This window comes from Zeus faber, assembly GCF_960531495.2.
Source record: "Zeus faber genome assembly, chromosome: 2".
Classification (NCBI taxonomy): domain Eukaryota; kingdom Metazoa; phylum Chordata; class Actinopteri; order Zeiformes; family Zeidae; genus Zeus; species Zeus faber.
In genome coordinates this window covers 3,510,158-3,534,371 of record NC_137189.1, presented here as the reverse complement: position 1 = coordinate 3,534,371, position 24,214 = coordinate 3,510,158, and the positions used below count along the sequence as shown (strand labels likewise).

General features: G+C 40.4%; 1 protein-coding gene and 1 long non-coding RNA gene across 2 annotated transcripts; both read right to left on the bottom strand.

Moving 5' to 3' along the window:
• Positions 1-8,660: 8,660 nt before the first annotated feature.
• On the bottom strand, positions 8,661-19,643 carry LOC307227450 (uncharacterized protein; the record flags this gene model as incomplete). Its single annotated transcript, XM_079996769.1, has 5 exons — positions 8,661-8,878; positions 18,056-18,213; positions 18,462-18,792; positions 19,276-19,367; positions 19,586-19,643. 5 exons carry the CDS (start codon positions 19,641-19,643, stop codon positions 8,681-8,683), a joined length of 837 nt encoding a protein of 278 aa, XP_079852895.1. The 3' UTR covers positions 8,661-8,680.
• A 227-nt stretch (positions 19,644-19,870) lies between these two features.
• On the bottom strand, positions 19,871-23,300 carry LOC307227453. Its single transcript, XR_013844055.1, has 5 exons — positions 23,116-23,300; positions 21,474-21,533; positions 21,166-21,290; positions 20,344-20,441; positions 19,871-19,922 (listed from the first exon to the last, which is right to left on the bottom strand). It is a non-coding gene; the product is annotated as an uncharacterized lncRNA (long non-coding RNA).
• Positions 23,301-24,214: the final 914 nt, after the last annotated feature.

Sequence of the window (24,214 nt, the reverse complement as noted above, 5' to 3'; positions counted from 1 at the left end):
AACAACCTCTGCAGCTTCTGTAGCTTCAGGTTTCACCAAAGTATTTATTTGGTAAAACACACATTCTCATGTTATGACTGCATTTTACAGTCATAACATGAGAATGTGTGTGTGGCTGAAGGTTTTGGGTGTGTGTATGTGGGGTGGGGTCATTTCCATGCATGGTCATTTCCATTACAATAACAAATTGAAATTAATGTTACCTGCTGAACAGCTGAACGCGGCTCAGTCCAAAACAAACACTGACCTGTGGGGTGGTTCTAGACAGGACTCCGCCGATGAGATCTGCCCCCAAAAACCAGAGGCACAGACGCTGTGTTTATTAGCTACGCTAGACTGACACCCACTTACAGCCTTACAAGGAAAACACGGCTGCGGCCAAAGACCATTATACTCAGGGAGGAAAATCTGACCCAACCAGGTGTGCAGGTCAATAAAGGAGAAATAATTCTGGAAAGTGATTTAATCGAGTCCGAATATGAAGATCATTTTAAAAAAACATGCTTTGATGGAAAACAGTGCTTGTACTGCAATGTTTAGACTACTCAGGATCTAAACTAAATGACTGCAGCAGGATCTGTTTTTTTTTCCTCCATTTTTATATATTTTGTCAAAATAGTTGCTTTTTATATACCGTATTATGCCCGTGGCTGCTAGAGTAGATTAATTCAGGAGTTACAGCCAAATTAAACCCGCATTCAGCTATTGGTAGTGGGATATCTTTCCCCTGGGTGATTTTTACTTGTTCTATGATCCAAAATTGTTTCCCCAATCTCAGGGAAATATATTGTACTGCGGCAGTCATACTTTTCTCAGCAAATTAATCGTGGTCAAACTCAAACAGAGAACCGTCCGCCCTCCACCCCACCCTCCCCCTTCCCCACCCATTAATTTACCACCCATTCCAATATTTAGACAGAACCCGTTAAATCTTGTATCCATCATGACTCTTTCTTAAACGACACACACACACACACACACACACACACACACACACACACACACACACACACACACACACACACACACACACACACACACACACACACACACACACACACACACACACACACACACACACACACACACACACGCTGGTGGCCAGAGAGGTTTCCCCTCAAACAGACTCAGATGCTGTAATTAGATGATCCGTGTGTTTTGGCCACCCAACAGCCCCCAGCGGCCCCCAGCAGACTCAGAGAGAAAAGTCCACAGACACACACACACACTAAAATGGTAGAGATCAAGATGCTGGTGGCAGGAAGGCAACGCAAGGGGGATGTGACCGAGACAAAGGCTCAGGAAACTCTGTGTGTGTGTGTGTGTGTCGTTTAAGAAAGAGTCATGCGTGGACACTACTGTATGTGTCCTTCTTTTGCAGTGACATTTTGTTTCCTTCAGTGGTGAAAAGTGACAAGGTACAAAGTACTGAGTTACAGTTCAAGTATCTGTACTTACTTGAGTATATTCAGTTTCAGCTTCAAATTTTACATAACAACATTTCAACACAAATAAAGTATATTTTAGTTTGTTTTTTTATGTATTTATATACACACACACACACACACACAATTGTAGATATGTTTGTTTAGATTTTTTGACAATGTAATTTTTGTAATTTTTTGTAATAAGGATTTGCATGAGCTCTCAGTAGTACTTTATACAGCATTATAGGTTCTGTTATTCTGTATCAGGGCACTGGATATTAGTACTTTTATTATTGCAAGGTAATTTAGGAACTAATACGTAGTTATACTTATATACACTTACTTAAGTAGAAATATCAATGTTGTACTTTTACAAGAGTCATTTTGTGTCGGTCATATTTGTACCTTTTCTTCAGTAAAAATACTTCTTCCACCACTGGTTTCCCTTAAATATTCTTTTAATCACGGGCAAAGCTCAACTGTTTCAATCGTGTGTTCAGAAAAGTGTGCGTGCATGGAAGTTGCATATGTGCCCACGTGAAGGAGAACATTGTTCATGCGTGTGTGTTTTTCAGTGTGCGTGTGTGTGTATGTGTGTGTGTGTGCGCACGCGCGCTCGGCCCGCTCCCCTCTTTTGTCTGCCGCTAACCACCGGCCCTGAACCCCAACACACAGCTGCCACGCCACTTAGCCCACTGTGGAGGCCACAAAGACCCACCGGGGGAGGTTGATGAATCCACTTAATAGAGACTGGAAGCACGGGCAGATGTTCTGGATTTCATGCCAGTTCTCTTGCTGTGTTAATCAGTGGAGGAGGAGTGGAGTGTAGTACACACATATAACTACACTGTAGACATTCAAAAAACATATATACAATGGTACCTCGGCTTGCGACTGTAATTCGTTCTATGAGATGTTAAAAACAGTTGTATGTTGAAGCAATTTTTCCCCATATGTATTATGAAATCTTGAAGGGTGAAAATAAACAAAATACACAGCACAAACACAGTAAATATGAAAAAAATATCGATAAGCCACTTACTACGTGCACACACGATGTAGGTTGCCCGCTGACTGACTGCTGACTGACTGCTGACTGACTGCTGACTGACTGCTGACTGGCTGGTGACGCGCCAACTGCAAATTTCCACGGTCGTATCTTGGAGCAGTCGGTCGCAAGTCGATACAAGTTTTCGCGACTATAGCTTCTCGTATCTTTGATTAGTCGTAAGTAGATGCAGTCTTAAGTCGAGGTACCACTGTATATATATATATATATATTTTTTTTTTAACAATGGTGATTCCAAGGGGCCACATTACAGAATATAATCATATAATGATCTGTTATTTGTTGTGAATGTAACAACCATGGCTTGTTTTAGATGATCAAACTGCCGTCTCTCATGAACAACATAGAACCAAACACTACAAAATAAAGGCTCTGAACAGATAAAACATGAACTGACAAGCTGAACGGCATTACTAATACATAGATTAAGGTTATCTATGTTAACAAAGGGTAAAACAGGGTTTCAAAAAGTAAAAAAAGGTTTATTCGTTAATTTCTTGCACTGCACTATAATTTTTATCCATTCTATGTATTCTATTTTTTAACTTTATATATTCTATGTCCTTTTATAATGTGTTTCTTTGCACTTTGTCTTGATGCTTTTTTATGTTTTATGTAAAGCATATTGAATTGCCTTGTTGTTGAAAAGTTCTATACAGATAAACTTGCCTTGAACCAGACTCCTTCTTTGCATTTATCCCAATGCCAAAAACTGAAACAAAACATACCGTATGGACTTGGCTCTCATTGCCTAGTGCAGTGTTTCTCAAATGGGGGTACTCGTACCTCTAGGGGTACTGTAGGGGTATTGCAGGGGGTACTCCGAAAATAAAAATAAAAATAAAGTGTTGTAAAATATTGGTTTTATATATATATATATATATATATATATATATATATATATATAAAATATAAAAAAACATATGCCTCACATACAGTCCATCATTTATGTACATTTTATTTTTTTTCCTCCCATTGCCAATGAAAGGGGGAACTCAAGCTGAAAATAGGTCTGAGGTACACTGCTAAAAAGAAAAGTTTGAGAACGCACACACACACACGCACACACAGACACACACACACACACACACACACACACACACACACACACACACACACACACAACAGCGGCAGATAAAAACCCAGCTGGAAAGGTAGACTAAACAACCGGAAAAGCGGAGAAAACAAGTTCAATAAGAGGTGCTCTTTAACAACTACAAACAGGGAGATAAAGGTAAACACTCACTGGCAGGTTGTTCTCAAGGGTCGATCCGCTTCACGGTGAAGTAACGCTCCCCCCGCTCCCCCGGGCTCTCACAGCCAGTCGTCGGGCGTGCGGACCCCAAGCCCCGCCGGGGTTTCATACGCGAGGAGGGCGGAGGAGCTTTGGTGGAGTACGAGGTGGAGTTGCGCTTCTGCGGCGGGGAACCGCGCCTCCTTTGTGTCGTCACAATCGGGATATCCAGGCGAGTCGAGACTAATCACTTTCCGTATGGGTGGCCCGCGGGGGCTCCCAAACGGCGGTTCGCGGTCCCTTGGGGGTAATTGGAGGAATTACAGGGGGTCCTGCGCAAATTATGATCTTTATGTTTTTTTGTTGTTTTTTTTATTGTTTTACAGCTTTCATTCTTTTTCAAAACACATTTGTTTTCTCTTTTTTATATATATTATTTAATATATTTACTCACCTCCACTGATGATGGTCTGTTTTATGTAGTGTTGTCAGTTTAGTGAAATGTTTAAAAGGTAGACAATTATAGGCAAATTAAGTATATACAAACTATATTCATTGACGTATGTATTGAAAAATATATAATAGTGTGGGGGCTTACCGCCCCACCTTACTTGCCTTTCACACCAAAATTCGCATGTTGAACTGGGTCAACCCGCTGAAAACAGGCGACACCTGACACCTCTCCCATTGCCAGGAGAAATTACATTTTATTCTGGTGCGTCACGTTCGACGTCACAAACACGTCGGAAAAGGTTCCAATGTGATTGGGAATAAAAAAGTAGAGGAGACAGCAACTTAAACAAACAACGACATAAAACTGTAAAAGTTGGAAAAAATAGTATTGAGCCGTTCAAAATAATCGGATCGTTCATGAAGGACCCAACACAACAGTAGAGGCAGCGTGGAGCACCGGCTGTACTCCATGCTGAGCACCGGTCCTTCGGCGGCGAGGAGCGGGGACCGGCTTGGGCGTGGGGGGTTCTCCGCTGCGGTCCCCGCGATGCGATTCCCCACACTCACAACATTTCATGGTGACATGTATCTAAAACAAGTCAACAAATTCTGATTTTGGATTCTCATGGGTTATGAAATGATTCAATGATAAACGGATATTCCTGTTAATTTATGCGACAGCGTCCGGAATTTCAACGCGCATCACATCGCGCAGAAATAGGGGCCAAAATGAGCGGGTCGACTCGAGTGTCCGTTCACTACAGAGCCGATCGGAGGTGGGGACGATTAAAACCTGGGTCTACTGAGACCCGAGTTTTTCCTTTCCCACTAGAGGGTGTTACCGTTTTTCTAGTGCAGCTTGGTGTGTTGGGCTTGCCAGGTACACACTTCGGCTGACTGAACTGGCAACCCTACAGCACCAAGGAGATGAGTTCTACAGACTGTGCACAGCTGGTAATCACCAGCTATCCAGCTTATGGATATGGGTTATCTGTCAAAAATAGGTTTGAATGTAGCTGCAGTTAAAGGAACTGGAATATTTCCCCAACCTTCACAAGAGCTCGGCTGGTTGCTTCCCTCTACAGCCTGGCATTGAGCTCACACAGTGAGCGTTCAGCCCGTTGTGATCTCTGTACCGGCCGGACACAGGACACATGGACGAAATTGGTTTTAACCTTCATCTGTGAATGAGAATAACCTTTATCTGATGTCAGATTATCCAGCTCGAGCCAACTCCACTGGTTGCTGTTGCTAAGAGGACCATGGTGACTCATAGCTACAGAGAATCCAAACCAGGTGGTCCCATAGAGTCCCCGTAAACACACATTATGCCATGGACCTTTTTATAGGCCGCTAATGACAGATGCCTGATGCCCCTTCAAGTCTTTGTCCTCTGTCCTCCCGTCGTTTCCAAAGCACGACGGGGGAATCCAAACAAGCCAAATCCTGTGGCCGGCCCTCTCTCCGATCAAACGAGCCAAGGACCATTCATACCTGGGCTAAAATAACCCCGACTGCGTAGGCATAAAGTGGATACCAGAAAACATGTGAGAAGACGTTAAAAGACAAGGGCGTTCAGCTCGGTTTAAACAAAGAGGCGGAGTAGGGGAAGATGGAGCAGACGGCTGTTTTGCGGTCGTCGTTGCCGTCACGCGGACTCCGTGTCCCTTCCACACAGGAAGCCAGAGCTCGTGCTCTTCTCCTTTGTTTACTTTCACAGCGGTCGACAGTATTTTGGAACCGACTCCCGTCATCAAGACCGGGCTGGGGTCTGGCCGCGCAGTCCAAAACCATAATGACCCGGGATGACTGAAGCCGTTTTACTCATAAATAATGCTTTTATGAGCAGTGTGGGGATCGTGCGGCTCCCAGTCACGAGAGGAGCACGACGAGTATGAAGAGCTCTGTAGCCACTGCCGGGCGTCTGTGTTCGCCGTGGGGAGGCCGAGCCACAGTGAGTTTGACCTCAGCGTCAGTGGCGTCCTGAACCCACAGCCGGGGTGTTCGGCATCTGCCCTCCGGGCGGCATCACGGGGATGCTGCCTTGGAACATGAAACGAAAAGGCGGTTATGAAAAGGTCACAAGGGGGAAAAAAGGACAGAGTGTGTCACAGGCTCTGCTTGGGTCGACAGTACTACAGGCATCACAACACAACAGTGTAGTTATGTACCAGCACATTACATTCATAATTAATTCAATTGGCTTAATTTGTCAGAGAGAAGCGCTGCGTGCATTATGGGTAAACAAATAAACAAGACTGACGCGCTGTAGAAACAGACTAATGACTTTGCATTACAAAATACTACAATGAAACCCCTATGTGCGACCGAGACAACAGTTCTTTTGCATCAAAAGTGGCAATCCGGAGACTTCTTCTCAGCTGTTGTATCTTAGATGGTTCCCGCCTGTTGAGCTCTAACCACACCTGAACCGGACGTGACACCGGGGTCGCCCCTAAAAACACACCAACTCTTATAGATAACATGTTTTCCCTCTAGGAAACTGGGTTAGCCTGTGTAAACCTTGGCCAGCATTTCTAAAGCTTGAGGGCACAGAGTCTCACATCGCAATACCTCTGGGGCAAAGAGTACGGATACTTAACTTGTGTGAAATTAAATTAAAGTCAAATTACTTACAAAAAATAAAAGTGCGTTCGATACAATAGGTTTATCACAAATGGGTAAATAAATCACAGAAGACAAGCAGAACTCGTGTGCGCCTGTGGACATGAGAGAACTGGTCCGAATAACACTCCATAGCAGCATAGAGCGGAGTACAGACTGCAGGAGTGACTCCAAGTAATGAATTGAATTGCAAGAAAATTAGTCGTCTTGACTTTTCCATCAAGCGTTTTGAAAGGATCTCCGGCGGCGGACAGCAACGGGGTTCAGGGCCCTGGATGACTGGTTGGGTGGTAGGGTTGTGCGGGTGGTCACGGTCAACGAGGTGGCCATGATGCCTTTGTGCTCGGAAAACAAAAGCCAGTGACAGATGGTAGAGTTTCATCGGCATCACGGATCCTCTGCCATCTGCATTGATCAAAACTTTCTATGAAACTTTTTCCTCTATACGTGGAAACTCATGTTGTTGCCACTGCAGCTGGTGGGCTTTCTCAGGAATCAGCAGGTTTCAAGAGAGCGGCAGGCGGGAGGTGGGGAGGGAAGTTTTGGAGAGTCTGCCCGCCTTTTGTGAGAGTTGACTCAACCTCATCGAGGAGATAATGCAAAGTATTAGGAATGCTCTAGGACGTGTCTGAACACACCGTGACTAAACTTTATAACAGCTCTGTGGACAGAATGGGTCTTAACTAGGGGTGTGTTGACATGTACAGTAATTAGCCGCTTTTTAATTTAACTCTCTCAATTTGCCTCTCGTTGGGTCTTGGTTTCTGAAGGTCGGTTAAACAGCTTTGAAAGTGAAATCCATGCGATCGTCTGTGCTATGTGGATTAATTCCATTCAAAACTGCGATGTCTCCGTCCCCCCAACCCCTGTAACATCCGGCTTCACTCGCTTTTTCACTCCAAATTCCTCTTTCAAAAGTTTGCCTTCTTCAAATGATTTGGCATTTTATACTTTTTTTTTGTGAATGTTGATCCATTTTTCTGCCCACAACCTTTCACTTGTTGTGTCTGCCCAATCTTCGCATTATTGCCGGAAAAGGTGGCGGACCCTGTCACCAACAATGTAAACAGTCGATAGAGGAGCACAACATTTAATGGCTCTTTCTTATAAAGTACCAGCTTTTTTTTTAAATAATCTTACGGACTACCACTTTAAGTACTTATTGAGTATTTATTGTGTGGCACAACCAACTTTTATTACCAATGCATATACCAATAGGATAAATAATAAGACAACCTGTGGGCAACATTTAGAACGACCATATACAACATTCATTCACCCCAAAAAATACATTATATTGACAAACATAGCAAACACTGTGATGAACTTATCATAAAAGTGTGGACATATGAAACAGCAATTTTGCGGTTATATTTCAGTGTTAAAAAGTGATGTTGGATGAATGGAGACATGGAAGGACACCCGCTGTGACAACAATGTGTAAATAGTAATACCACACAAAACCAAACATGTTCTCTTAAAATGTCATAAATTTAAAAAAACATAAAAATTTGAATATCAAATAAAAACATTAAAATGTGCAAATATCCACTTTGACTCAAACACAGTGGGAAATTTCCCCTTGTCAGCACTTTCAGGATACAAACTAAATTGATCTGAAAAGTTATGTTCTTCTTTCCCTCTTCAGCTGAAAAAATTACAACCTGTCAGTAAAAAAATCTTCATTCCTTCCTGTGGTCTTCGGTCCTTCCTCCACATGGGGGGGACGGACGGACGGACGACACAGATAGGGACAGTCCATCGTCTTAAACTCAAACTTTAACTCCTTAAAACCAAGTCTTAAAAAATCAAATCTCCATTTCCAAAGAGATTTGGACATCTGGGTCCCCTCAGACCCCCCCCTCCCCAGGTTCACACGGGGGTCTCTGCCATGCGGAGCTCTCCGGGGGTCCGGCTTGGCAGGGCTCTGGTGCCCCCTGCTGGCCGCACGCGCTGCGTGATGTCCTGCAGCAGGATGAAGTTGCAGCGTTTCAAGTTGCGGCACTTGTGTGCAGTGAACGCTGGGTCTACGAGGACCTGCTCGATGGCCAGCAGGTCAGCATCCTTGGCCTGGAGTTGACCGGGGAAATACCGGATTAGAAGTACTGGCAAAAGTATTGAACAGGAAAAAATGAATAATAACAATAACAAGTGTACAAAAACAAGGGTTCTGGATTCCTTTGATGATTTATTATGCCAACCTTTTCCTTTGTTTGTTTCTTCTCCGAGAGAGAGAGGGAGAGAGAGAAATAACATTTTGAACATTTATGAACTACATCCAACCCTGTCAAGGAATGAAAAGTAATTTGTGATTAGCCGTGACCAGAAGTTGCTTTAAAGTCCCTGTAAAGTGAGTTCACATGAAAAGACTGAACGACGTAGTACTGAATTGTACTACATCGTTAAACTGTTTCTCACCATTTTTGTGGTCCGGATTTTTTGGGCGGGGCTAAATCAGGGACACATGACGTAATGCGTTTGGCCCACCCCGCCCCCACACATCAGGTCGGAATCGGAGCATCAGTGGTGAAATGAGCTAAACGAGCAACCCGGAGTTTGGGATAAAATGCTGTTTTGGGAATTAAATCATGGAGTAAACGGTGTCTTCAGGGAGCCTGAACTAATACCAAGCCCCTGAAAAATGCTTATGATCATTTATATTGAATGAGGACAAAGGCCTCTACCTCCAGAGGGAGAGTTTTTTAAAACACTGTCTCTGTTTTCCCAGGAACCCCCCAACTTTATGTAAAGAGAAATGTTCTTTCCCTCTACAATGTAAATTTTAACATGGAAGAACCAGATCCCATTTGGCCCTGTATAGAGATGAAGAATAACCACAGGGGAGCCTGGAGGTGCATTGTAAGGGATTCTAATCCCCGTCTTCCAGGTCAGTTACAAGTTCCTGTGAATTTACTGTTTGAGGTTGGCCTCCAGGGAGACAGTTGAGGGACACAGACTTGTAAATGACTTCTGACCCAAGCCACACCCTCTGTTGTTGTATAAAGCCCTCTTGATCAGAAATAACATTAGACTGCTCTGAACACTGCTTTGGAGCAGTACTGAACTTCTTGTAGCGGGCAGATTAACCTCACTGATCATTGCGGAAGAATTTCTTCCACAGTTTTGGCGTAGTCAGCAGGATCTCTGCTTGCCTCTGTTGGACCTCTTCTTTTGTTTATCTATCTATCTATCTATCTATCTATCTATCTATCCATCTATCTATCTATATATTTTTTTTCAATAATAACTCAACATTATTGAATACAAAATATTTTAGAGTATTGTTGATTCCTCCTAGCAGAAGTGTTGAGGGAAGGTGAGAAACTTCTGGTGTTGTAGAAATACAATAAAATTAATTAATAACTAGAGTAAAATTTATTATAAAAAAAAGGGAATAAAAATAAAATCAAAGACAATAATAATAATTGTTATTATTATAATTTGAATTATTGTTCTGTTTATTGTTTTTCATTGTTTCATTGTTTACATTTCATTTTGGAGCTATTGATAATCCAGCTATGCGACTTACTTTCTAACTAGTTTCAATAAGTTTTAAATAGTTAGGAGAAGAACGGAGTTCAAGGGCCCACTGTTGTGACTCTATTTGCAGGAAAATACACTTTCACATGAATCCTGTGTGATCAAATTGGTGTCTGGTTGATTGATCACTCTGGAACACGTATGGATGAGATGAGTTTGGATAGATTCTATCACTTTCTTGGGCCTTGTTTAGCCTCCTGGCTGATAAAAATCTCAATGAAACAAGCAAATGTATAATCGCAAGATAAGCGTGGTATGTGTGCTGTACATAACATGTCAAACTAGTTTCACACATGAGTCCTTGGTGTAAAAGTAGAATCATAATCTGAAATATCTGGTAGGATTGCTATAAGGATACCATAAGGTTTTAAAATTAATTTGGATTTTTTTTTTTATATAGAAGGCGAGAGAGAGCTGTAAAGGTAATGATAGACTGAAAGGATTGAGAAGTTGAGATGTGAAAGACAATGAAAGTGGGAAAGTTTGCCCATGATGCATTTGGGATTCTTTGTTTAGGATGAGTCTTGAAGAAGAGTGTGTGTAAAAGTCATTTTAGTAGGATATTGGTTCAGCAGAGGAAGCTGCAGAACTGAATGATTTAACTAAATAGTCAAATGGTGTACAACAGAGATCTTTGCTGTGGTAGTATGAATAGATATCGCACGGTTTGAACTGTTGGATTGTGTTTAGAGAGATGATTGTGATAATAGTGTTGTGGGTTTTTTTTTTTTTAAGAACTACGTATAGTTTGTGCTTTGTTAATAGATTTTATGGAAAAGCATTCCAAATTGGTAAAACTAAATTCATCAATATAAATAAATAAAAAATGCTTCCAAAATATGTTTCAAGACATCGCGGAGAGCAGATATGATGCATAGTAGCAGCAGAAATGAATTTGTTTTTCGGTTATAAAGAGTTAATTCTTTTTAAATTTACTTTATTTTTCCCTTTTGTGTTCTTGTGTCAAAGTGATCTGCTGGTTGAGATAAGATAATCCTTTATCTATCCCACAGAGGGATAGACTACAGTGTTACAGCAGTAACAAATTGAATGGCACAGAGCATTAGTAAATTGGTAATTCCAAGTCAAAGGATATGATAAATAACTAAATAGTATAGATTAAACACTATACATTAAATCATGATATTGCATGAGTGAATTGTTAGTTTTGGTGTGATATACAACTGTGTTTGTATGTTTCAAATCCTTACCGGTTACTTTTTGTTTTTCTCAGTAGGGCTAGTGATTGTTTAAGTTGATCAAACAACATTATTAATATTATTAATTTTATTTTTGTCTTACTCTAGAAGTAATCTCAATTTGACATTGAATAAGGTAGATGTTGATATACAGTATAAAATTGAACAAGTAGTTTAACAAAGAGGAATAATTGTTTTGTATACAAGAGAGGTAATGGATTGTGTACGTTAGTTTACTAAAAATTAAAACACTTAAATAAATGTGAAATACGTTGGCCATTTAGATGTTTTTTTTATATATGGACATAAAAATAAAAATTTTAAGTCTAAACTTGAAAATATCTTGCGATTCGATTAATGTTGTAATTATATATTGATGAATTAACCAACCCATCTATTCAGTGTTTTATTTCCGCAGTTTTAAGCAGGAATCCACTGACCGCAGTTTTGACTTTTGACCAGTGTAGATGACACTGCGTCTGACTGCGAAGACTTGGAGGACTGACAAAGAGATCAGATCAAAGAGAATTGCTCTACAATTGAGTAAGGCCATAACATGTCCAGCATTCAGAGGTCCTCGTAAATTATTGATGTTATTACTATTTGTATTTAACTGATTTGCAAATTTGATTATTTAATAGGCTCAATTGGAATTATTTTGAGGTGATATGCATGCAAGTATATAAATGGAGAGACCTTGATTGAATTTAGCTCTATATCCCATATTGACCTCAATCATTAAATTTTATAAAAGCATCAGATATTATAGAGTGCATTATAGAACCAGAATAATTCTTGATTAGTTCTTATATGATTATATCTTATATGACATTGTAGTTCTTATATGATTATATCTTATATGACATTCTAGTTGTCTAGTCTACTTGTTGAACAATCTTCAGAAGATGAGTTAAGGATTACTGTGTTAACACTCAGGGACACTGTTGTCAGAGCACCCTGGAGTGATTCCCTCTATGACACTGCTTCCTACAGTGGTAGACTTTTCTTTTCATCTTATGACAATGTATGAGAACAATACATTAAGCACCTTAGGGTTTTTTCACACAAGCCCAAAAGCCTGATATCCTGCTGAGAGACTTGCCTACTCCTGCATTTCTGAGAAGGTCTGTGAAAACCTTGTATACGAGATCCAGTTTAGCCAAGATCATGCTGAATAACTTGGGACATTTTCTGAACAACAAAAAAGCTTCTGTTATGGAAATTCAAATGCAAGCGTTGACTCCTGCTGATCCTTCCCTCCACCAACGAACATGAAGTGTTTGGCCTCCAAGTACAGCAGACGCACAATTGAAAAAGGTGTTGTGCACAGTTGAGGAGCCTAATCAACTGAGCTCCTTTGGAACTGGATTCGATGATGTCACTGCATCAGACAAACCATAAAACTGAATGACTGCAATTGGAATTTATTCTCCAACTGAGAGCTGTGGAATGACTGAGCACCTGAAGTCCTGCTGGAAATGATATCTGTGTGATTACCATAAGGACTGCTTCTGTGTTTTCTCAGCCATTGTTTTATCAATCTGTCTATACTGATAGTACACAGATTATTTCATGCTCTAAAAACTATATTTTAGTAAGAATATTGCCAAATTTAAATTCAATAATTTTCCAAAATTTTAGGAAAAGGTTTTGAATAGTTTGTAAATTAAATAATTAAGGAGAAACAGAATTAGGCACAGATTATAGATGAAAGGGATTGTTTCGTTAATTGACAAATATGTTATTAATAGCCCTTCCAGGTTTTATATGGTCTCAACTTGAATGCTGGCTATGTTATTGTCATGATACATATATATTTGTTTTAAAAAGGTGTTAACTTGATTGGAATGCCAAATAACCTCTCAATTTTTCTCTAATTTCTCTAATCAGACTGCAGAATGATGGGACTTATAGTTGAATACTCCCTGTCCAAAAGGTAAGACTAGCAGTACAAAGCTCAGAACATAATGTATGTAATTTTTAGGAGTTGAATAACATCAATGAACCATGAGATAATTGATAGTTGATCAAATGTTATTTATCAACGCCAGTTAGGCTCCTATTATGTTGATGATGTTAGGGTTCTATTAGATTGGTGACTGCTGACATCTCAGGCTTATTGTTTGCGGTTATTAATTGTACCTTTAAGGGTATTAGTAAGAATTACATAAATAAATAAATAACAAAAAAAAAAATGGGAATATAGTATTGAACGTTTAGTATGTGAATCACATTTTTCCTTACCCTCTCTAGTTGCTTAACTCATTGTTGAAATTATGTGGAGCCTCTGGGGATGTTTTCTTTTGCCACATTACGGAAATGTATTTTGACTGATTTTGAATTTATCAATGGCAGCACACTTATTAGAATATTGTAGTTTATTGATCTACTTGTGTCGTAGATACACAAAAATTCCTAAAATACTTAGAACAAGATGTTTACAGTTTCTTCTTTTTTCCCTTATAACTCCAGCCGGCACAAAAGAACGTTCATTATTTGAGTCATGACATTTATTTTATTTTAATTGTGTCTCCTCAGGGCCACACCCTGGCATGGCCTTCCTTGGCTGTTGAGGTTATTGTTGTTTTTGGATCATGGAATGAGGCAATGCTTGCCAAGCCATTACATGGTAGAACCTTTTGTTGTTTTTCGAACAAGTTTTTTGCACCAGCTCCACGTTGGGTTGCTGGATTACTTTAACTGTGGATGTATAAGATGGTTTAATGTAAGCTGTGTTGTTGCAATCTTATGGAAATGAATTACGTCTTGTTGCATACAATGCTCGGAAATTCGATGCCGGGGTCATTGGGTTGATTACATGCTGTAGTCTTTATCTTGCTACGAAGCAAACCGGTTTGTTTCTCTCAGACATCACCTCTCCATCATCGACATGTGCAACTTTCACTTTGCTTACTCCAACTTCTCTTCTTCACTCTTATGGAGACTCACATGACATGCTTGCCCCGCCCAGATCTTGCTACTGAAGTTCTTGAAAAGTTAAACCACAATGATTTCAACTCATAAGTACAACATACGATCCCAGGCTCCTCCTGCTCGATCCCAGGCTCCTCCTGCTCGATCCCAGGCTCCTCCTGCTAGCAAACTGTAGTGTCCTTGAGCAAGACACTTAACCCCTAATTGCTCCTGATGGCTGCGTCCGTCGGAGATTGAACAATTGTAAGTCGCTTTGGATAAAAGCGTCTGCTAAATGTAATGTAATGTAATGTAATGTAATGTAATGTAACAAAAGGAGGATTTTTGTTTGGTTTGTTTGTCCGTCATCTGTTTTTGTATAAAACAGTGTGTGTCTATCTTTGTACAACCAGTTGTGTTTGTGTTTCTATCTGTGGTAAACTGTTTTTTGTTTTTATTTCGATTGCATGAATATGTACATGCAAGTGAGATACGGTGTGGTGTAGCTGTTTGATAAGACATACAGAACATCTGTTTAATGCTGTGATGTCATAACCCCCCCCCATTTTGATCTTCCTATTTGTGTTGTTTACATTAATGTACATGACCCCATCTCTATAGGAAATATTGGAGCCAATGCAGCCAACAAAGCCGCCGTACCCAATTTTTGCTCTGTCTAATGAGAGTTGTCTCCTCCACAGATGAGGACGCAGGCTCACTAACTTTGTTTTTTCCTTTACTCAAAGGTATCCTGCACTAAATTATTGGAGTGGCAGAGCCGCTTGGTACAGTATGTACTGAGCTGTATCTTTCCCACAAGTTTTTTTTTTTTTTCATTGTTTTACTTGTTTGACATATGGTAGGTATCATTTGTCAAAAAGGAGGGATGTAGTAGTTAGAGAATTAAGTAAACATAATGATTGTGCTTAGAACAATGCAGGAACCTCATGATGGACTTATCAAGCTGATGCTTTGTCATGATTAAAATATTGTTTGGTGATAATTGACATGTTTTTTTCTAAATGGAATCCCAGTAAAGGTAAGTTCTACTGAGTTTTCATTCCTGTCATTAGGGATGATGGGAATGAGAGGACGATCACATGGTGCGACAGGACTGTCCCAGCATGAATTGCTGACCAGGAGACCAATGCGGTTAAGTCTGTCTTCTGTCGAAAAAAGCCACATATGAATTAAATCACGTAAACCAGTAGCGATCAGATTATCCAGTTTAGTATTCATCATTGTTAGATTTACTTTATTAATGGATTGTGTCGATGGGATTATGTTCAGGCAACATTCGAGAAATGTATTCTTGGAAAATTTGAAAAGCGTTGCATAATTTACACACTGTCGGTTGTTTTGTAGCCTAATCGAGATTCTATGGACATTGTCTCCTACATATTAGACATTGTGATAATATTATTGTTGTTACACTGGGGTGCATACATCAACTTTTGTGGTGAGTCTGTAGTCGGTTATTCAACATAACTGTTTGGGAAATTACAGAATTATTTCACGTACCCTATTCATGGACCTAGACCAAACAATGGTGTAAAAATGTGTGTCTCTCACCCAAGTGTTTAAGTCTATGTGCCCAGGTCAAAGCAGCCCTACCGATCCCACTCGAAGGACCACTACACCACCTCCGACCAGGTACCTGGGTAGCGACTGCCAGAGAAAAAGCTGTAACTCCGCGGGAATCCTGGGACCGTTCCAGATCCTCCTCACCACCGCAGTGGCAGTTAAAGTGGCAGAACGACCAACGCGGGTACGTGCGTCCCATTGCAAGAAAGTCTGCAACCTTCCAGAGGACCAGATAAACGACAACAACGGAGAGTCATCGGACGTGAACTGAGATCACGATCCTTGCGGGATATGTGCCAGTAACCTCTGTCCCGTGAAGAGGATATGCCACTACAGTATTTCTACTTGAAAAGGATGATGCCCCATCAACAGGGAAAGATTGAACACGCCTGTGGGATCATCTTTCTTTCTATGCCAATTTACATGTATAATCTGACCAAGGCCCATCAAGATGTGCGTGTAAGACGATCAGGAACATATATGTCCGTGACATCGGTTCCAGCTTAGTATAGGATTGTAGGTGGAGCAGAACATTTTTTTACGTCTATATCAGCGCCCATGGGTGCATCTACAGCTTTTAAGTGGCTAAATATCATACATTATAAGTTGTTACTCTTCATTAATACAACTATCCTAGCAGAAGAAGCTAGAAACAAGAATTAACTTCGATCCGTTTAATGGTTCTCCAGAATTGTATGGTACTAGATATAATGAGTGCGGCTCAAGGAGGTGTATGTGCTATGATAGGTGAGTCATGCTGTATATACATTCCAGCCAATGATGTAGAATCAAGAAATTTGTTTTTAGTCATACAAGCTATGAAAGAGTTACGTGATGATTTAATGAAAGATCAAGCTAACACTTGGGACGCATTTACTTGGCTAAGAAATGCACTGGGGCCATGGATTTATACGTTTATAGAAATATTGATACCTGTAGTGATAATGTGTTTAATGCTATGTTGCTGTCTAGCGTGTATAGAACCTATCGTTCGTAAGATGATTACTAATATGGCGACGGGACAGTTTGTCTCCATACCACTAGATGATTGGAAACCACCTTATGATGACGGAGATGTTGAGACGCTGAAATATGGAGATGTTTGTCTAATCATATATATGTTGTATAGGATGTGTTAGTCATTACGTGCACAATGTATTTTGCTGTTGTCATTATTAAGTCATAACCATTGATTAATCTGCATAGCATTATGTATTAGTGGAATCTCTATGTTTGTTTAGTTTATTTCATTATGTGATTCATGATTTTTTTTTTGTGTGTGTTTTCTAGTTAGAATTGTAAAATGGCCACACAGGATTTTTCCTCTGTATGACCAGGAGTTTTTGTCCTGTGTGTTGTCATAGTATAGTAGATAACCCTTACTGGTCTTTTACTTTTCTCCAGCCAAATGTGAGAAGAGAGGTTTGGCCAATTTGAGGTGGAGATATCCTTGAATTATATCTGGAATGTGGTTATGAGTTCATATAGTTAAATTTAGTATTAGATGTGGATTCCAATAAGATAGAATTGAACGATATCTCTGAAGTATAATTGTATTGTATCCAATTTACATTATATGGAATTTGAGCATTATTGCATTTTTCCTTAAGGTGTTGTTCCAGTAGGAACAAAAGGAGGAAATGTGAGAAAAATGCTTACGATCATTTATCAGTTCATCATCACTTTTTTAAAACACTGTCTCTGTTTTCCCAGGAACCCCCCAACTTTATGTAAAGAGAAATGTTCTTTCCCTCTACAATGTAAATTTTAACATGGAAGAACCAGATCACATTTGGCCCTGTAAAGAGATGAAGAATAACCACAGGGGAGCCTGGAGGTGCATTGTAAGGGATTCTAATCCGCATCTGCCACGTCATTTACAAAGTCCTGTGAATTTACTGTTTGAGGTTGGCATCCAATAAGTTAATGGAAAAGAACTTCTGCTGAACATGCCCCCGAATGCCGCTGTCAGTATACTAAATGAGAAGTGCATTCACAACAATCCAGTCACCTTCAGGGTGCTGTTGAGGATCCTGACGAGGAGCGGCTTCTCGTTGACTCCCTCATTGTTCCAGCGTCTCATGAAGGACGTCCTGCAGTGCTTCTGATTGGACGGTTTGCCTCGCCCGACAAGAAATGAACCGGGCTGCTTCAGCTGATCGGGCGCTTCTGAAAAATATCATATTCAATATGTGTAACCAAGCGACACCTGTGTTAGTAAATGGGCGGTGCATGTGCAAAAACATCACCAGGTTCTATCCCACGTGTAGCTCAAAGCATATTTTTGTGATTGTTGCAATCAAAAATGCTTCTTTTTACAGAGGCTTTTCTCCAAACTTGCGAGGTGATTTAAAAAAATGAAACGTATCTGATTTCTGAGGGCATGAAATGTACGAGTTCTAACAACAGAGACTGACCCCTACGTCTCCTTCTGTCGTCCCCCATCAGGCTGTCGCTGTCCCCGCTGAGCAGGAACAGTGGAGGCTCCTGGCCTTCCCTGGCTGCACCTGGGGTGGGGAGGTCCAGCCAGGAGCCCGAGCGCCTGGAGGACCCCGCCTCGCTTGTCTCAGAGGAGCTTCCACAGCTGCTCCAAGTGCTGCTTCTACCGCTGCTCCCAGGGCTGCTTCTACCACTACTCCCAGTGCTGCTTCTACCACTGCTGACGATGCTGGTTCTGATGGAGCGAGGAGGCGTCAACATGTGGTTGTAGAACGGGGATGAGGTGAAGCGAGGCGGAGGGAGCTCCCCCTGCAGAGACCACGGACAGGACCAGGAAGAAGTTACTTAATTTACTTGGAACAAAAGGGAAAAAAGGTCCCCCCCCCCGAATAAAATATATCTTTGTGTTTTCAGAAATTTTATATAAGACCACAAAGTCTCCCAAAGCCGAACAGATCTCTAAAAATGTGTCATGGCATGAATACACAATGAACAAATATCACCTAAACTAAATGAATCAATTTGACATATATGTGGAACTGAATTTCTCAGAGTTAAACATAAATATAATAATTTGTGTTTCACATGGCTATATACGTGAAAAAAATGAGGGTTTTTTCGTATTCATTTACGGGTTGTCAAATTTGCGTTTGCAAATCACTTGGGGGCGTGCATCCCATTGCATTTGTGAGGTAGGAGTGCACCCAAGCTCCCCAAATCCACATCATTGGGAAAAATAAATCTAAAAAAAGTCTAACCGGTGGCTTTGAGAAGTGACGTTTCAACACTCACGTTCAGAGAGTCCGTGGTGAGCTGCTCCTTATACACAGGGAAGGAAAACACAGACTCTTCACTCTCCTGGTAGCTGCCTTCACTGCAGCACTCTGCGTGCGTGCGCGCGCACACACACACACACACACACACACACACACACACACACACACACACACACACACACACACACACACACACACACACACACACACACACACACACACACACACACACACACACACACACACACACAGCTAAAAGGTTGATAAGATCCACAAACTTTATACTTGTTGGATTTTCACATATTATTTCTGATGTAAAGCGTCACCTTTGCTGCTTGGATTGAAGGGAACCATCTGCAGAGCTGCTGCCGACAGTTTACTCATCCACCTTAAAACAGGACGGAACGGTTAAAAAAAAAAAAAAAAAAAGAAGGCAACGGAGTAAAACCCGGGATATGAATTCTGAGGAACAACATAGTAAACATACAGTACGACCAGGTACTCAATTCATAATATAAAAATGACTAATAAACACAATGAATTTATGAACACTAAGAGTACTGAGGTAAATGACCTGATTCCTAGACTCACCCACTCATCTCTGCAAAGTTCTCCGCTGCCACGAAAAAGGTGCCGATATTCGGGTGGCTGAATTTTAAAACACTGGAACGCAGAGAGACACAGTGATCAAAGCGATACGTCACAAAACGGGCTCACAAAAGGGAGAAAAACTATAAAATTTAAAAAAAGGGAGATTTCTGCATTTTACCCGTCCTAAAAAAAGGTACACAGCAAATTCTGGTCCCTCGTGTGACCATTAAATAAACTCCATACCAGAGTTAAATGAACCCCCCCCCAAAAAAATAAAAAATACACAAATGTCTAACTCCAAAATGTATGTATGAACAGCTTCCTGGCTGTAGCGTCAACAAAAAGAAAAGATTGTGTGCGAACTAATTTGACGTTGAATGTCATAGAATCTTCAAACTCTAGTTATTGAACGCAATCTAATCGATTCCATTAAAACATCGTATTTTGAAACCCGGATAAAGCCGCAAAATGAACTGGACCCAAAGTGTCTTACTGCTTCCTCCTGCGGCCCCTGGCGGGGTCACTGGCGGCCTGCCTGGCGGGCTGAACGCCGACGCCCGTCAGGTCGATGCAGCCCTCTGCTTTCACAGCCTTTCAATAAAGAGCGATAGAACGAAGGTAGAGGTGAAGAAATGGTGAAATACTGTGTGGAACAAACCCTTTCATCAACTGGGAGTCTGCTGCAAAACATTGAAATCCTGCCTGGCCATGACTCATTAGCATGAAGCTAAGTTCACATAGTGCACGGCACGGTTACCAGTGGTACATTTGTCCATGCAATAGTGCATGCGAAAAAATAAAATAAAATGTTATGAATCAAAATTTTGATTACCTTTACGCTGATATAATGATGATTACTTGAAAAATTAACAATTGGAAGTTTTCATCCATATCTCGATACAATATACAATTCTGTACATTATTTGGCTTTGTTTTTGCTTCCATTGTGTCAATACAGTATGTGACACTGATTAATGAGACTGTGGCTTAATTTCATTAATTCCATTGAAACTCTAGTTTTTGATTAAAGCTCCCGGCTCAAATATCTATTTTTTTTCCAAATAATCGTTGATTTCTCATCGTTATTAATCTAGATGACAAGTGTGTGTATCACAGTATAACTATGACTTCAGCTCATTATAATGCATAGTAGATGATGGAACTTTGTAATCCTCCAAGGGACAATTGGAATCTATCTCCAGTCTTTGCTGTACCACACGGGTGATGATAAAACATGTCTTAAATATATATATATAAAAAAAATATATATATATCAATATAAAAAAAAAAAAAAAAAAAAAGACTGAGGACTTACCGTCTGGCTGCTGTACCAGTACAGAGAACTCCTCCTCAGGACAAACCAGTTCCTTGCCCATCGGGCTCCCAGTACGGCTCTGCTCTCTGTTCTCCTGTGCAGCCAGCCCTGGTACTCCACCATAGCTGCAGCGCACACACACACACACACACACACACACACACACACACACACACACACACACACACACACACACACACACACACACACACACACACACACACACACACACAGCTAAAAGGTTGATAAGATCCACAAACTTTATATTTGTTGGATTTTCACATATTATTTCTGATGTAAAGCGTCACCTTTGCGGCTTGGATTGAAGGAAACCATCTGCAGCTGCTGCCGACAGTTTACTCATCCACCTTAAAACAGGATGGAACGGTAAAAAAAAAAAGGCAACGTCATCCTCAGAGAGCACCACGTCCAGCAGCAGGTGAGTTTTTCAGTGGGAGAACGGAAGCCAGACGCCTCCAGCGTCCTGCTGCAGCCTGAGCAGCAGATGCTCTTGGATCAAAACAGCGTCCGCTTGTTTGCACAATACACTTTGTGCCACATTTCAGGAATATTGAACCGTTCCATCAGGAAATTGATGCCCAGCTCTGACCTATTTAACCGAAGAAAAATCGAGCAGGAAACCACTGAAACTGTGTCTTCCTATAAACGGGTTGCATGTCCAGGAGAAGCTCCACCTGCTGAAGGGCTCACATTATGGGATAGTATACGAATACACTTTGTTTTAAAGGCACACACACACACACACACACACACACACACACACACACACACACACACACACACACACACACACACACACACACACACACACACACACACACACACACACACACACACCTTGGAGCGCCGCTCTTGTGTTCAAACAAAGACACATTGGGTTGTACTAAATATCAAGTCATGGGCAATAACAAGTCAGTGAACTGTAAAATTCAAATTTAATTTGTGTTGAGCAGCGCCTCCAGCCAATGCAAACACATAGAAGTATAGAACCGGGTCAAGCCTTGTTTGTCTACATCTTCGTTCACGTGCATTTGGGTAAATGTTGGGTTTAGCAGACACGGTTGACACCCCTGCCCGGGGACCATCATGGCAAGTGGGGATATAGTGTGATAGTACCAGGCACAGGAGTCACCAAAACCTATTTAAAAGTTATGAAGAAATTAGGTAAGTGAAGGATCTTAGCGTGCGAGGGAAGGACCTGGAGATCCTTGAGGTTTGTTTTAGTCTTTGTAAAGGCAAGAAGGGAGTGACTATTCCTGATGTATTGATTATTGTTCTCTGCCATCACATGTGGGGGGGGGGTAAGAATATATAAAAGATAAAAACATTACGTATCTCACATAAAAAGGTGAGATATTTACTTTCCCACGTGTAATTTTCAGAAATTTCATAAAATAATTTAAATAAAAAACAAACACATAAAAAAATATTATATTAGGTCATACACAATTGTTTTTCATGTGTTGCTGTACATATATTTAAACACATAGGTATAGATAGATAGATAGATAGATAGATAGATAGATAGATAGATAGATAGATAGATGGATAGATGAATGCTAAAACCAAATACTAGTCGTGTACAGTATATTGAAATATACCAGATATATAAACAATTAAATAGAATTATATTAAAATAAAGATGAGAAATTAAATTCGGTGGTATGGCTTTTAAACAGAACCTACAGATTATTGTGCATTTTCAATAAAATACTACAACTACTACTACTACTACTACTACTAATAATAATAATAATAATAATATTATTAATAATTTTACTTGGGGAAAAATATTTTTGAACTTGCACGTGGAACATTTGGCATAATTCACGAACGACCTTCAAAACAGCAAAAGTGAAACAAACAAACAAATAAGCAAATCTGTTGATTATGAATGTCGGACCGATGCTGCACAATGACTTGTTTTACCTTTGCGGGGAGACTCCGTGGTTTTCGGTGCGTTTACTCCAATTAACCCTTCAACCGGCCGCGTTGTTGATCTGCTTCCAGCTTCACTGTGTTGATCCCCGTCTTAACAACGCGGAACAACCGGCCCCGTTGTTGATCTGCTTCCAGCTTCACTGTGTTGATCCCCGTCTTAACAACGCGGAACAACCGGCCCCGTTGTTGATCTGCTTCCAGCTTCACTGTGTTGATCCCCGTCTTAACAACGCGGAACAACCGGCTCCGTTGATCCGCTTCCAGAAAGTTGCCGCGGAGTTTCCAGCTCGTTCTGCTCTTCAGTTGCAGGAAATTCCGACCACCAGGGGGCGACGTTGGCTTTATTTTAGGTAATAATTTCGTTTGTAATAAATACACTAAGAAATAAATTATTATTATTATTATAATAATACTTCGGATAATAATACAAATAATAATACAAAAAATAAATAACAATAACAATAACAATCGCAATAATAATTATAGTAGTAGTTATAATAATAATAATAATAGAATATTATTAAGAACAACTGTGGAAATCTAAATGGGATCAATCAAACATACTTTTGGAAGATTTTCTTGGAATTCTAAGGATATTTTAATGCAGAGTTCTGTTAAACCGGCATCAACAGATGGGATCATTATTTGATTATGCGCCTACTTTTATACAATAAGATAATACTTTATAAATCTGCTGTCTGTTAAATCCAACAATTGGATAAATAGAGCTGCAAATCTATTATGTAATGATTGCAGAAAAATCAATGTATCAGTTGTCAATCATTACATTCTGTAGCTTTTTTATTTGGATTGAGATCTCTCTTTCAAACAATTAATGTACACAAGAATGATATTTTACATTTTAACTTTGTTATATTTTTCTCTTTTAGTGTCTCCTCTTTAACCCTTCAAACTAATTTTGACAAACCAATGGACATTTTTAACAAAGAAGATGTTCCAATGTGATGTAACAGGTGAGTGGCAGGCATTCTCTTTATAATTTCTCATATAATCATTCACCCACCACCTATCCTCACATATATCTTTCCCCCCTTATCTGATTAATGACAAAACTATGTCAGACAGA